Here is a 14,362-nt window from a genome sequence, read left to right as displayed (position 1 = left end):
CCGAGCTGGACTTCAGGACAGGGGGACGATGCAGCCAGGATCTGTGACTGAGGGCTGAGCTGACCATAGACATCTCTGCAGCAGCCCAGGGACCCTGTCCTCCCCCTACACGAGTGCCACGTCGGCCCTTCATGGGCAGTGTATCAGCCTCCAACACAGACACCACTGTGGGAAAGGGATGCAGAGGTGGTCCCAATCTGGGAGTGACCAGCACCTGGGGACACGGGGGCTAGAAGCAGAAGCTAACATGTTTTAGAGAAGGAAAGTGATGCTGCATGTTGCTGGGTCTGTGGCTCCTGTGTGTCCCCGCTGTGAGAACATCTCGGAAGTTCCTCCTGACATCCCCTCTGCAGACTACAAACTCCCGCAGGGCCGGGGCAGTGATGGGGTCGGGTCTGCAGTGTACGCACACAGTGCGGCACCTGATGCTTTTAAGGGACTCAGGGACCCTGTGTGGAATTGAAATGAGCTTCTTCATGCACTGGGGAACCAGCTGGGAAGAACCACCCGTCCATGGCAACAGCAATGGCGATGACAGTGACAATGATGACGAGGACGACAGCAGCTAATTCTATCCACTGAGCCCTTACTGTGCCAGGTGCTATACCAAATCTTTTATATCTGAGATCTATTTCAATGTTAGCAATAAACCTGGGTGTTGGCCCCACAATTATCCTCATCTTACATATGAGGAAACTGAGGCACAGAGAGGATGACTGGTCCGTGCCAGGGGTAAGTGAGCAAAGAGCGAGCATGGGAGTTCAAGAACAGATGCCCCCAAGGCACCGGACCTGCCCTGTGGCTGGGCCGCTGGGTCCCTAACTGCCACTCTACCCTCCCACGCCCCCGCCTCTCCCCAGCCCCCCCAGCCACCCCCCTCTGAAGGAGAATGTCTGAAAGGATGGTGTCTCTATCAAAGAATGCAAAACCAACTTGAAAATGCTTTCTAAGATGAAACATCCTGCCGTAAACAGACTTTAAATTGAAATTCTAGAGAAAAGCCTCATGTGCAATAAAATCAAAAATGAAAGAAGGATGGGGAAAGTGTGGTGCTAACTGCTGAATTCTGCCTGGGACACAGTGATGACTCAATGAGGACAGCGCAGCTGTGTGCGCTCCCACCCTGAAGAGTTTTAAGATTTATTTAAAAATTTACATACAGTTCAATCCACTGGTGAGTTCTGACAAGTGTGGGGAGCCGTGTGTCCACCACAAGAAGATACGGAAGAGTCGACCCCCCACATCCTCTCGTGCTGCCCCTCTGAAACCAACCCCTCACATCCCCAGCACATTTCTTGAGGTTCGTCTATCATCTTGATGCCAAAACCTAGATAAAGACAGTGTGGGAAGGGAAAAGTATAGGCTCTAAATTGCTCAGAAAAATACATGAAAAAATCTTTTGATGTTAGCAATGCAAGTCCTGCAGTGCTGCTCACTAATCCTCCTGATTAAGTTGGATTTGTCTCAGGAATGCAAGGATGGTTTAACTTCAGAAAGCCTCTTAATGGAATTCACCACTAATAGATTAAGGGGAAAATGCCCTTCAGGGAGGGGATGGGAGAGTCGTCTTTTAGTGGGGGTGCAGGTCAGGTCTGCCGAGCCCCTGGAGGTCACATGACTAGGTCCTTGTGAAGCCTGCTTCTGCCACCAGCGGATTGGGTATAGTCCTTTTTGCCCTTGGATGCTAGGGGTGGCATGCACTTCACATAAGTACTGTTTCTGTGATATTTGTTCCAGGGTACATGGCAGGGGGCAGGACTCAGGATGCTGTCAGGAGGCGAGGAGAGCACCCACCTTCACCACGGTGACCATGCCCTCATTGGTGACAGGGTCCGTGCGGATGCTGAAGTGCCCCGAGGGGTCCCCGCTGATGATACGGTAGACGGCGTTCCAGTTTGGCGAGTGGGGCTGATCTCGGTCCATCACGGTGAGGTTTGCGACCACCGTTTCCACCCGGTTTTCGGGGACTTCCCCTGCATACTGCAGAGCGTAAGGAAAGAGGATGTTACGAACCCATGTGAAGCCTGGAGGGGTCGGGAGAGGTTCTCCATCAGCCTGGGGGAGGTGCCTCTGCCTCCCGCTCATCCCAGACACAGTGATCCCCGTGGCCGGGCCCTTCTCCTGCTCATGGTGGCGAGGTGGCATGTCAAGAGGGCTCTGCTTCCTCCAGCTGAGGCCCAGCAAGCCCCACGGCTCATACCTGCACACATCCACCTCCAGATGAAGCCTCAGCTGCCCCCCAGTACACACACGAGCGTGCACCAGCCCTTCTCCTGAATCCCCTTCGAGCCTTTCCCACATGCAGCAGAGAGCCGAGACATACAGGCGGCCACAGGGACGAGCTTGCACATGGGGCATAAACAGCAGTGGAGCGGCAACGGCAAAGGGCTTCCTCGGGAGGGTCTATCTGGGCTCCTGCCATCCGGGTGGTCCCTGACCCAGGCTTGGGGCTTGGGGTCAGCAGCTGCAGGCACGCAGGTGACCAGACACGAAGCGTCAGCCCTTTTTCCTGCCACAGCACAGTGAGGGCTGCAAGCCAGCCCCACCGGTAGGTGTGGTGCCCACGGCAGCGATGGTGTGAGTGGGGAGGGCCACTGCGCGTTGGTGTTGGGCTGGTGAGAGGAATTGGAGTACCTCCCACCCGGTGAGAACCGCTGCTCAGGCCTGGCTTCGCGGGCATGCAGCCTGGGCCGCTGCCCTGCACGCTCACAGGGCCTGAGCTCCGTTTAACGCTCTGCTGTCGCCGTCTCAAATCCTTACTAACTTGTGAACAAGGGCCCACACTGAACACCATGCCCTGCACAGTCCACGGTCAGTCCTGGCGCTGTGTCATGTGCTTTTCAGCCCCCAAACGTGGAGGCAAAGTTTGGACGAGGATCTGGGGGTGTCTGGTTGTGTTCACACCAGCACAGCTCAGCTATGATTACTGATGGCCGCTGTGTGCCAGGCGCTGGGCCAGGCACCGCGGTGCAGGATGTCACGTGTTCCTCAGGATAACCCTGCTCTTACCCCATCGTATAGATGAAGACATTGAAGCACGAGAGGGTGAGACCTTGGTTGCCACAAAGGGAGGGGCCCAGAGCGTCAGTCCTAAGAGTTGAGCCCCAAGTGCTGGGCTTGGTGTCAGGCCACACGAGAGCCAGTCAGGGGCACAGAAGGGGAAGGAAGGGATCCAGAGACAGGCTTGGCAGGCGTCCCAGGCAGCTGGACCCAGCCCCTCATCCTCGTGGGCCTCTCGCACCTGCCTGATTTCAGCCAGAAGCAGGTTTCGTGGACGTGTCTGGAGGGGCCAAGCCAGGCCCGGGGGGAGAGGCGCCCTTAGCATAGGGAGGCAGTGGGCCAGGTCCTTCTTGTTGAGCCATCCTCCCCCTTCCCCCTGGGCCGGAGACTCAGCGGGGATCAAGGTGGACAGGCCCCTGCCCTCCAGGACCTGACGTTTCTTGTGGGCTACGTATGGGCTGCTGCACTGCACAGCATTGTGTATGGGAGCTGTGCCCGCCGGGGCCCGGAGATCCACAGTGGGTGTTTCAGGGAGGGGCCTGCTGGCAGTGAGGACAAGGAGGAGCCATGCCTGACAGGGCTCCTGCGGTCCTCGGGGAGGGAGAGAGAACAGTCCTGCCAAGGCTGTGGGCAGGGCGGGGCCCGGGGTAGCCAGGACTCAGGCAGAGGACCACGGGGAGGGGGCATCTGGAGGGGACTCTGCTGAGGCCTGGCCACGAGGTCGATGGTGTGCAAGGGAGGGTTGGACCTGGCGGGAGGAGGCAGGCTGTCCTGGGAGGCACCGGGCTGTGTGTGTGTGGAGTGACCCAGTCCTGGGGTGACTTTATCCTTGGGAGCTCCTGGAGGAACAGGTGTGTGGGGTGAGAGCCCCGGCCTGTAACGGTCCTCAGGAGGTGGGAACCAGGCTGAGGCGGTGGGGGGAGGGCTGGGGGAGTGGGGGCCATTGCCAGACTCCCAAGTTGTCCCCAAGACGGCCTGGAGGAGGCAGGAAGGTGCTCGCACAGTGCCTGCCCCACCAGGGCGAGAGAGGCGGGCGGGTGGCCATCTGCACTAGCCTGCAGGGGACTCGAGGACCATGGACCCCCGCCCTCCCAGGGGCCTAAGTCTGCTAGACGTGCTGTGAGCCGAGCCGGCAGGGCCGGGCCCTGGCACGAATGGCATTCCAGTGCTCTTGGAGACACGTCTCCGGCCGGCGGACCCCTGCCCAGGCTTTCCCAGCAGCACCCGGACTTGGGTGTTTGCTGCCTCGCCCAGGGTCACTTCCTCCCCTGGGACATCACTATGTCCTCAAAGCAGCCTACCCAGAGTGGCCCGAGACTCTGGCAGGGTCCCTTCACCTCCGGGGTGCAAGGCTGTCACGGGCTCTGGCCTAATTCCACTGCCACCAGCAACTGTGTCACCGTGGGCTGAAGGAATCGGTTTTGTCACTGCAAAATGGGGCCCAGCGCTTCACCTAACGGTCAGGGATGGAAGGGAACGCAGCCGAATGCCGCACGTGTCCGGGCCTCTGTGAAGGGGCCACTGGGCCCGGAGTGGCTTCCCGGCTGCAGCAGGAGGGACCAGCCGGCCCAGGGCCCAGCTCGCCGAGAGCAGGCAGGTACAGCGGAGTTCCTGCCCAGCGAGCCCATCCCTGAGGGCTCGGCTCTGGCTCGGCCCTGGGCAGCCGTGTGACCTCTGGGAGGTTCCTCAGCCCCTCTGAGCCCATTTCCTGCACTGGAAACCCGGGCCAGGGCACTTGCTGCCTACCTCCCAGGACGGCGGGAGGAGCCGGCCAGCAGGGTGAGAGGTCTCTGCAAACCCTTTAGGAATTCCGAGGGAGGGACGGCCGGGGACGTGTCCTGGGGCCGTGGCACCTGGGCTTTCTTTAGCTGCTTGGTGGGAATGAAGGGCTAGCGCAGGAGCTGGCAAGCTACAGGGTCAAGTTCAGCCCGCAGCCTGTTTTTGTCATTAAAGTGTGATTGGCACACAGCCACACCCCTTCATTTGCATATTTTCTGTGGCCAAGTTGAGTAGTTGCGACAGAGAATGTGTGGTCCCCAAAGTGGAAAATATTCACTATATGCCCTTTACAGGAAAAAGTTGCAGATCCCTGCTTTGGACCCCTGCGTCCCCATCTCAATGATTCAGAAATGGGCACATGGCCTATGGCAGCCAATCGGGGCTCAGTTCTGGTGCCTCTGTCTCTGGCCCCAGTACTGTAACCATATGAGCCTGACGGTGTTGGGCTGGGGTGGAGGCTGCCATCTGCAGCCTGAGAACGAAGCCAGCCCAGAGGAAGCCTGGCTCAGGGGAGGGTCCTAGTGACTGTTGGAGCCTGGATCCAGCCATGCCTGAAGTTAGATTCTGGGTTTTCCAGCTTCTGTGAGATGAAGAATTCCCTTTCTGTTTAAGTTGCCAGGGTCAGTGTAGTGGACATTGGTTAGCTTGCCTGGTTGTCCAGTACCTTCTGAATTCCCTTCTTTATTTTCCAGAAACTTGTTTTCTCAGCCTCCTCTATAGCCATGACCTGGTCAGGTGACCTAGGACCTGCCAGTCAGATGCACCTGTGGGACTGTGATTCAGAGGCGAGGCAGGGGGGCCTTGCACTTTGGTGGCAGAAGGCGAGAGGCCATAGCCCTTTTGGTGCTGGAGGCGGGAGCAGACGTCCCTGTGCCCGGTGGTGGCAAGAGGACGGAGTGCTCCTGGCAGAGCCTCTGTGCCTGACGCACCTGCCCCCAGAGATCGTGGCCACTCGCACGCTGTGGCAGCTTCCCTGCTGCTTAAGTGGCTGGGGGCAGGGGACGGTTCTGGGGTGTCCCCCAAGAGCCCTGAGTTTTGCATGCACCTTCCGAGGGGGCACCACGTCCGGCGAGGGCCCCAGTGGGCGCCTCCACGCACTCGGCTCCGGTCCTCCCGAGTGGGGTTTCTATCCTGAGAATCGCAGGCCTGAGGTTGCACAGCCCAGGGAGAGCTGGGCGGCCCCGGGGCCGACTGCTGCCAGACTTCTGGGTGGAGCTTATTCCAAGAGTCTATTTTAATTCAAGCAAGTTTAATAAAGGTTCCCAAAGAAGGGCCTTAAGCTGATAAATCTCGTTTAGGATTTTCTTATTACCCTTCCCCAGCCATAATGAGTTTTTAATTCAATTTTTTCAGGTTTTCAGGCCCAGGAAAAGCCTCTCCATGCCCCATGGGATGCCAAGGCGGGTATTTGGGAAAGGAGGAATTTTACGAGCATTGGAAGGGAATTTCTCGCCTCGACTGTAACGCAGAATCCAAATGTGCCCCCACCCCGGGAGGCAGGGCCGACTCATCTTTGTGTGTGGGCCTTCTAGAACAATCCCAGCTCTGCGGCAGAAATCCGCATGGCTCCTGGGGGAGGGTTCCATTAGCATAAGGGAGGATCTGGTGACAATGGGAAGACCCCTCAGCCAGGCTGAGGACTGAGATGTCAGAGCCACCACACGCAAGACCCTCAAGGCACCTATGCCCTGCAGATGCCCTGACCCCGAGGGGGTGATTTGTCTCTGTCCTGAGGACTTGCAACCATCGCTGGTCCTAAGGAGGCTCAGGTATTGATGAGGGCATCTAAGTGGGAGGGGAGCGCCCCCAGCCCCGTCCTCCCCCGAGCTGGAAACTCAGGGACCCCTCACTGTAATTAGCGGAGCTGGAGAGCTGGCCCTGTAGGCCCGTGCCCAGCCAGGATGTCTCCCAGAGGATGTCCTCCATCTCTGAGGACAGCCAGGGGTGAGGGGGTGACCCTGGCCGGGCCAGTCTCCTCTGAGCCTACGTTTCCACCTCAAAGTGCCTTTGTGAGAGAAAATTAACGCACAAGAAAGTGCTCCTTGTAATGCCAGCTCATGAGAAAGGACCCAACCATCTAGTTAAAAAACAACTTGAAACCCCCTTGCCCCAGCTTTTTGGTTCATAGACCAGGTTTGTTCACGCCCTTTCCCAAAGGCGAGGTTTACGGGTCCTGTTCCCGCGGAGCCGTCCGCAGTCTCTAGCTGCTTCTTCCTGTCCAGATGTTGCTCACGGTCGTCATTATTAATGCACAGCGGAGCAACAACAGCACGTTTGCGGGGTCTCCCCGTGGGCCAGGTATCTGCTGAGGGACTGGCATGCAGGAATGCACCCACCAGGCAGGACTGGGGCCCATCTTCCAGGTGAGGAAGCTCGAGGAGCGCTGAGAGTGGAGTGGCCGGCTGAACGACCGACAGCCTTGCTGGGCAGCAAGGGGACCATGTGCGTGGAGTGGGGGAAGGGAAAAATCACTTTTAATTAACATTTACACATGGGAACTGGATCATGCAAACCCTCTTGCATCTCTTCAGCTCCTGCTGATTGTTCTTGATTAAGCTCGATAAAAATAGCTGGGCTGTGTTTGGGGGTGTGGCCCGTCCTCGGCCCTGCCCACTCCCACTGTGACAAGCAGTGTCCTGGGGCCCAGTCTCCGGGACGTTAGCACTTGGAGGGAGGGATCGAGCACCCTCCCTGCCTGGAACGCAACCCCACCCATCTCCCACCCATCGCCTACCCTCACCCGTCACCCCAAGGTCTGACTAATGAGGCTGGGCTTCTGAATGCTCTCTTGGGATGTCAGGATCGGAGGCGCCGCTGAAGCTGGAGAGAAGTACCCAGCCATTATCCTCTCTTCACAGGATGCCATCCGGCCCAGGGTTCGTAGGTTCAGATCCCAAGGGCAGACCTGGCACCACTTGTCCAGCCACACTGTGGCGGCGCCCACATCAAATAGAGGAAGATTGGCACAGATGTTAGCTCAGGGACCATCTTCCTCAAGCAAAAAGAGGAAGATTGGCAACAGATGTTTGCTTGGGGCCAATCTTCCTCACCAAGAAAAAAAAAGCCATCCCTCTGTCTCCTTGTACTGCACTCAGGGCCTGGGGACTGCCTGAGGCTCGCTGGAGCCGAGGACAGGCCGTGGCCCATCTCTGGGAGGAAGCATTAGTTTGTGCTCTGACAGTTTGAAAGCCCGGACAATTGTCTTTCTGATGAATAGTCTCCGGAGGGGCAGACACAGGTGTCCCAGGGAGCCAGGCTGTACCTACCTTCCCCATCTGGGTGCGGAGGTGGGAATTCTCCCCTGGAACCTGCTCCAGGTCACCTTCTCAGGTCAAATGTAAATTCTGCCCCCGTTTCAGTGTCATCCCTGGGCTGCCCATTTTTGAGAGGTGTCCGCAGATCAAGGGACATCGTGTCGATGACTTTCCATCCCTGTCTGGATGCCCAGCACAGAGAGGCAGAAACACCTGCTTCACACCATCAGGAAGGTTTTCGTCCCTGCCTCATTCCCTCCTTCCCATCACTTCCTCAAGGGCTGTCCCGGGACCCGGCGTTTCCGGGGGACCAGCCGGCGTGTTTTCAGGGTGGCTGACGTGCAGAGGGCAGAAGATCAGGCTAGGAGCAGACAGTGCAGGAAGAGCCACCCGGGAAAGGCTGTCAAAGCTGAGCCATCTCAGGGCAGCGGACACACAATCCCCCCTGCGGACCTGCCCATGGGTGCTCAGGAGTTGGGGGCAGCCTCGGGGACCCTCTCGGGAGAGGCGAAGGGCGAGGAGGCCGGGCATTGGCAGGTGCAGAGGACACGGCCTGGGGCAGGGGAGGATGCTCCATCTCTCATGGGGACAGAAGACACACTTGGGGTCTGGAAGGATGGGGTGTCGGACTGAGTGAGGCCCGAGGAAGCAGGAGATGTGGGTTCGGCTCTGCGTCACTGTGTGGCCTTGGGTGGCCCGGAGTCAGCCCTCTGGGCCTCGGCCGTCTCTGGTGGAAAAGGCGCGGCGACCGCTTGAGGACTACTGCGGCAGGCCAGCGGCCCCCGAGGAAACACGCTGGGCAGCGGTAGACGTGCGGCGTCAGGCAGCTGACTGCACGCAGGCGTGTCGGCAGGGGGAGCGGCACGGTCGGCCGCTCTGCTTCCCATTCCCAGTCCGGCAACTTTTCTGCGAGCTTGAAAGTATTTCTAAATAGCATTGAAAAAAATCCCAAGGCTGTTCAGAATCCACAGACCTGGAAAGGTCTCCAGGGCGTTTCGTGAGCGGAAGAAACAGAAACGAAGGCCCGCCCGGGGCGGAGCAAGGCTCTTCTCCAGGGACGTCGTTTCATACCTTTCACTTGCTGTCCCATGTGTGCAAATCAGCTGACCAAAAATGCAAATTGATTTTCAAGAAGGAGAAAAGGATTAAATAAGGTAGGGGGATGTGAGGAAAGTTTGTTCACGAAAGGTCCAAAACACCCAGGCTGAGACCGGAGAGCCGCCGAGGGCAGAGTCGCTCTGGCTGCACCTTGACAGCAGCACAGGTGGCTCCCAAGGCCGCCGGGTGGGAAGAAAGCAGCCAGACCCCCGAGGGTGGCGGGTTCTCTGCAACTTCGTCTATACCACCTACTGGAACAGGCGAAGCTCACCTCGGCTGATGGACCTCAGCTGACGGACCTCGGCCCAGGGCTGCCTCGGGGACGGCGCACGAGGTTGCTGCTGGCTGGTGGAAAGGTTTCACTGAAGGTGTATGCACATCGCCCCTCAGTCCACTGAGCAGATCCTCCGTCTGACTAGAAGCAGGAGGACCCGCAGGACCTGGGTGCCCGCGTTCTGGAGTTGATGGAATGTGCCTACTTTATTATTTTTTTTAAAGATTTTATTTTTTCCTTTTTCTCCCCAAAGCCCCACGGTACATAGTTGTATATTCTTCGTTGTGGGTCCTTCTAGTTGTGGCATGTGGGACGCTGCCTCAGCGTGGTTTGATGAGCAGTGCCATGGCCGCGCCCAGGATTCGAACCAACGAAACACTGTGCCGCCTGCAGTGGAGTACGCGAACTTAACCACATGGCCACGGGGCCAGCCCCAGAATGTGCCTACTTTAGTTCCTGGGAAATTAGCAGCTGGCCGTCTTGAAGGTAAAAGATGGATTCCGCCCATTTGGGGGTGGGAGGGTGGACGAGGGTTCCGATCTGCCTTAGTAGGGAGCCCACTTGCTCTTCACCCCTCACTGCAGCCACGGGCATCTGTGGGATGGCCCGCCCTCCCCATCTAGGGATGGGGAAACTGAGGCTTGGACCAGGATCAGGAGGCGGGTTGGGGCTCTGGGCATCTCGCTCTAGTCTCTGGGGGCTCCTGCCGAGTCCCGCCTTCCTGCAATGCCTCCTTCCGCATTCCGCTGGCATGCTTCTAACCAAACCCAGCGGTGACCACAGCCAACCAGGAGGGCTGGGCTGAGCCCCTGACCCTGGGGTCACCACCGTGCCTCATGCCCGGAAGCGAATCCTTTGCTCCTATCAGGGACAATCAGCCTGGCTTCCTTCTGCCCTGGTTTCCATGATGACCACTGTGATCCAGATACTGTTTGCTGGGGCAACCTGGGACCCTAGAGGTCAGGAGTGCTGATGCTGCTACCATGCCCGACACCTAGAATTCAGCAGGCTGGCACCAGGACAAGAGTGTGTCCCCGGGAACGGTATCCTTGTGCCTGGGCACCTGTCCAGGACCATCTGAGACCCCTGACCCAGCAGATGGGTTCTGAGCAGTGTGAGCTACCCACTCGCAGCCCCACGACTGCCACAGATGATGCCAGATGCCTGGCTTGGTACTGGCCCAGCTCCTCACCACGCGGTTACCTGCTCTGCAGAATGGGGGTTAGATGGTGCCCACCTGAGAGCACTGCGGTGAGGGATGAGCTAGCCCAGGTCATGCACCAGACAGGTCATGTCCTAGACAGCCGGGTGTTCCTGTCATCATCACAGAAGGTGATGCCCACACGGTGGAAGGCAGAAGGACAGCTGAGTCTGCTGGGCCAGGTGTGGGGGAGACCCTGCTGGGGTCTTCCGGCTTGGGCATCGGTATTCTCCCAGGGTCCCCAGGATGCTGCTGCCCTTATGTCCAAACTCCCGGGACACTGGCCCTGAGCCTGTCCTGCCATTGCCCGCTGACTGAGGACAGCAAATAGAAACAGAAGCCACCCCACCCCTCACTGGTGGGCAGGGGCCTGAGCTGCTCTCTCTGTGTGCAGGTCGCCATCTCCCCACTAGATGGTGCTGTGTCCTCACAGCTAAGGCCGTCGCGCCACTTCTGGGTACTGCTCCCCCCTGCCCACCACCTGCCTGGTCCAGCAGGGCTGGGCCCTGAGCCTGGGACTCTGGGACGTGGGACACAGAGTGCAGGGACACGGGACACAGGGAGGCGGGGGCACAGGGAAGCAGGATGCATGGATACAGGATTTGGGGACTCAGTGATTCGGGGATGCTCGATGCCGTGGTGGGGCTCGTCTCGAGGGACTCAGGCCCATGAGATGGCTTCACAGCAAGCTGACCGGCCCACTGTGAGAAGAGGGGCCTCCTCGCTGTCCCTCTACCTCCCTTCCTCCCTCCCCTCCCCCTGTCCCCCATCCTTTGCTGCAGAAGGAGAGTACTGCTTCTGGGGTCCAATCCCAGCTGCTCCCACTTACGGGCTGGGCTGTGTGGCTTTGGGCAAGTGACTTAACCTCTCTGAGCCTGGCTTCCTCTTCCATAACTGGGTCCTGACCCTCAGGGGTTGGTGGGGGTGAGAGGCTGACTGGGAGGCCCTGGCCAGTGCCTGGTGGGGAGGGCTTACAGTGGGGTGTGGGCTCTAGTTATTATTGTTACTGTTATTGCTACTGCACCCTCATCCGCTCAGCCCTCTGGGAGAGGGGGTGGCTCCGAGAAGGCGACCCGGAGATCCTGGGCGGCCTCCACCTCCTAGCACTGCTCTGGGAGCCCTCGCTGACCCTCTCCTCTGCCTCCTGCTGAATTTCTGGATGGGCACCCGTGGGGTGGGCACATGTCCCCGTCATGTCAGCAACCCCTTCGGGGGACCCAAAAAGACAGCTTGGGGATGCAGTGCTGCTCGACAAGGACCTGGGGAGTCATCAGGGGAGGGTGTTGGCTGGTGATCAGGGACAGAGCAGAGGCCGGCCCCCTGAAGACTGCACAGAGGGGATCACCAAATGTGCTGGGCACTGGGTGAGCCCTGACGATTTCACAGGAAGAGGCCGCTGGGCAGCGCAGCTCCGTTGGAGTCCAGAGGCAACGAGAGCCGCGTGACCCGTGGCTCTCTGATCCCACAGTCTGCCGCGGGGACGCTCCCTGCCTGAGGGCAGTTTGTCTCACTGTGACTCTTGGGCTCCGGGCCCACCACGGACCTCCAGTCACATTCTGTGAGCGAATGTGTGGATGTCCACCAAGAGCGCTTGATCACTTAGGTCCCCAGCAGCCTGGTGCGGGGCTGGTCACCCCCGCTGGCCGTGCCTGATGGGGAAGAATGCAGAGTGTGTCCCCACACCTGAGTTTCCCTTTATGCTGACTGTGGGCGTGGAGGGCCAAGTAGGTTTCTCGTGCAGGCTCCTGCCGGGTCGCTGGCTCAGGCCCCATCTGGGCATCCCCCAGCAGGTCCACTGCAAACACAGCCACACACAAGCCTCCCAAAGAGGCCGAAACCTCTGCCTCTTGCCAGAGCCCAAACACCCCCGGTCAACTCCTCTGGATTCAGAGTGCCCAGCTCGCTTTGTCTTGGGAGTCTCATAAGGCGTCAACCATCACTCAATATCAGGGTGTCTCTGTGCTGGAGTGGAGAACCCCCCAAGCAGGCCAGGTCCTTGGCGGAGCCTCCGGCCTCGGCTACTGCAAATGCCTTGAGTGGTGCCACTCCTGCCTCAGCCTCCTGCTGCCCGGGGCCTCTTACACCCGTACTGTCCAGCGCCTTCTAGCAGATGGCAGCAGAGGGAGAAGCAACAGAGCGTCAGGGTCACGGCGCACGCTGTGCCTCAGCCCGGGGTGCGAGGTACTCACCGTGCTCGCGGTGAATTCTGGCGGGTTGTCGTTCACGTCTGTCACCGTGACGATGGCTGTGGCTGTGTTTGAGAGGCCGTAGTTAAGGTTTCCTTCCATGTCCGTGGCCTGAATGATGACTGTGTACTGCTGAACTTTCTAGAAGGGAATGAGTTGGGAAAAAACACTGATCAGTTTGGGTTTTAGTTTACAGGCAGTTTATCATCAGGAAATACATTTCCCGGGATGGAGTTAGCGGCAGCCGGGTCCCGTTCCTGCCGGTGCTGCGCTGGCCGCAGGGCTCTCTGATGACCTGGTGGAAGCACGTTCTCTGTCACGTGCTGTGGGTGACACACGGCACGAAGAGGTCTGGCCACATTTTCATCTTGGTGGCCCTGGCTTCAGTATAGACGGTATTTGGTGCCAAGTCAGACAGGAGGAGAACGGGGGCCCCGCAGAGCGTGGGGCTGTGTTAGTTTGGAAAACTGGGGATGGACGTTTTGCAAAGGGAGGGACAATCCCACAGACATGTGCTGGAGGGACCTCATTGCTTTAGCATCTTCAGCGTCCAGCTCAATGGCAGCTCAGAAGTTTGGACAGGAGAAGGAAAGACAAGCCCTTCTCTGCTCTCCTGGCAGGTGCACAGGTCCGGGTGCACTTTCTGTTCGAGCAGAGTCCGGAGGGAGCCGTTAGCATTCAAGTGTGAGTTTTAAAAGGCAAATAAAGCTTGATGGAAAGAGTGAATTTGCTAGGCACTGACGGAGTCTCTTAGCCCGTCTCCACCTGGCCCTTGCCAGGAGTCCACCAGTCCAGAAATCCCCAAGTCAGCAGAGGTGGCCTTTTCCACACCCCTGTTCTGACAGAGGTCACAGGAGCTTCCAGTGTGACAGGTGAGGAGGAGCCTGGTTGCAGCTTTGCTGGGACCACAGCCCACCTCTCACTGGCACCATTAGGGAGGGAGGATGCTGGGGTCAAGGCAGAAAGGGACCCTAGAAAATGCCTTCCAAGTGATGAACTATACTAAGTCCTGCTCCTCCAAGAGGTTAAAGGAAAAGACCAGTTTCTAGCCATGTGAGTCAGTGAAATGGGCTCAAGTTCCATAAACTGGCTCCATAAAGAATTATAAACAACAGATGTGTCACCAAACTGTCTCTCTTTTTCCATTCATCCATTCATTCCTCTCTCCTTCCCTTCCTCCTTCCAGTCACTCACCCATCCACTCATCTATCCACCTATCTATTCATCCATCCACCCATCCATGATCCATCCATCCTTCTATCCACCCACCCTCCCATCCATCCATCCACCCATCCATCCCCATCCATCCATCCATCCATCCATCCATCCCCATCCATCCATCCATCCATCCATCCTCCATCCATCCATCATCCATCCATCCATCCATCTATCCATCATCCATCCATCCATCATCCATCCATCCATCATCCATCCATCTACCCATCCATCCATCCATCCATCCATCACTTCTCTATTCCTTCCTCCTTCCCTCCCAGACCAGCCAGGTTCAAACCGACCTGGCAGGTGATGACAGATGCATGAATGAGCCCAGCCAAGGCCGAAGAGTTTT

At 58.3% G+C, this 14,362-nt stretch overlaps 1 protein-coding gene across 2 annotated transcripts in view; it reads right to left on the bottom strand.

Moving 5' to 3' along the window:
- CDH4 (cadherin 4) overlaps positions 1 to 14,362 on the bottom strand; it is a 597,516-nt gene that overhangs the window by 19,758 nt on the left and 563,396 nt on the right. For both annotated transcript variants that reach the window (XM_044748342.2, XM_070486202.1), the window contains 2 exons: positions 12,796 to 12,933; positions 1,795 to 1,980 (listed from right to left, as the gene is read on the bottom strand). In XM_044748342.2, the coding sequence (XP_044604277.2) occupies positions 1,795 to 1,980; positions 12,796 to 12,933 (324 nt within the window). The remainder of the gene's footprint in view (positions 1 to 1,794; positions 1,981 to 12,795; positions 12,934 to 14,362) is intronic.

The sequence above is a fragment of the Equus asinus genome, chromosome 15 (assembly GCF_041296235.1).
Source record: "Equus asinus isolate D_3611 breed Donkey chromosome 15, EquAss-T2T_v2, whole genome shotgun sequence".
Taxonomy (NCBI): Eukaryota; Metazoa; Chordata; class Mammalia; order Perissodactyla; family Equidae; genus Equus; species Equus asinus.
Note: the sequence above shows the minus strand (reverse complement) of the source record. Positions and strands in the feature narration are given on the sequence as shown.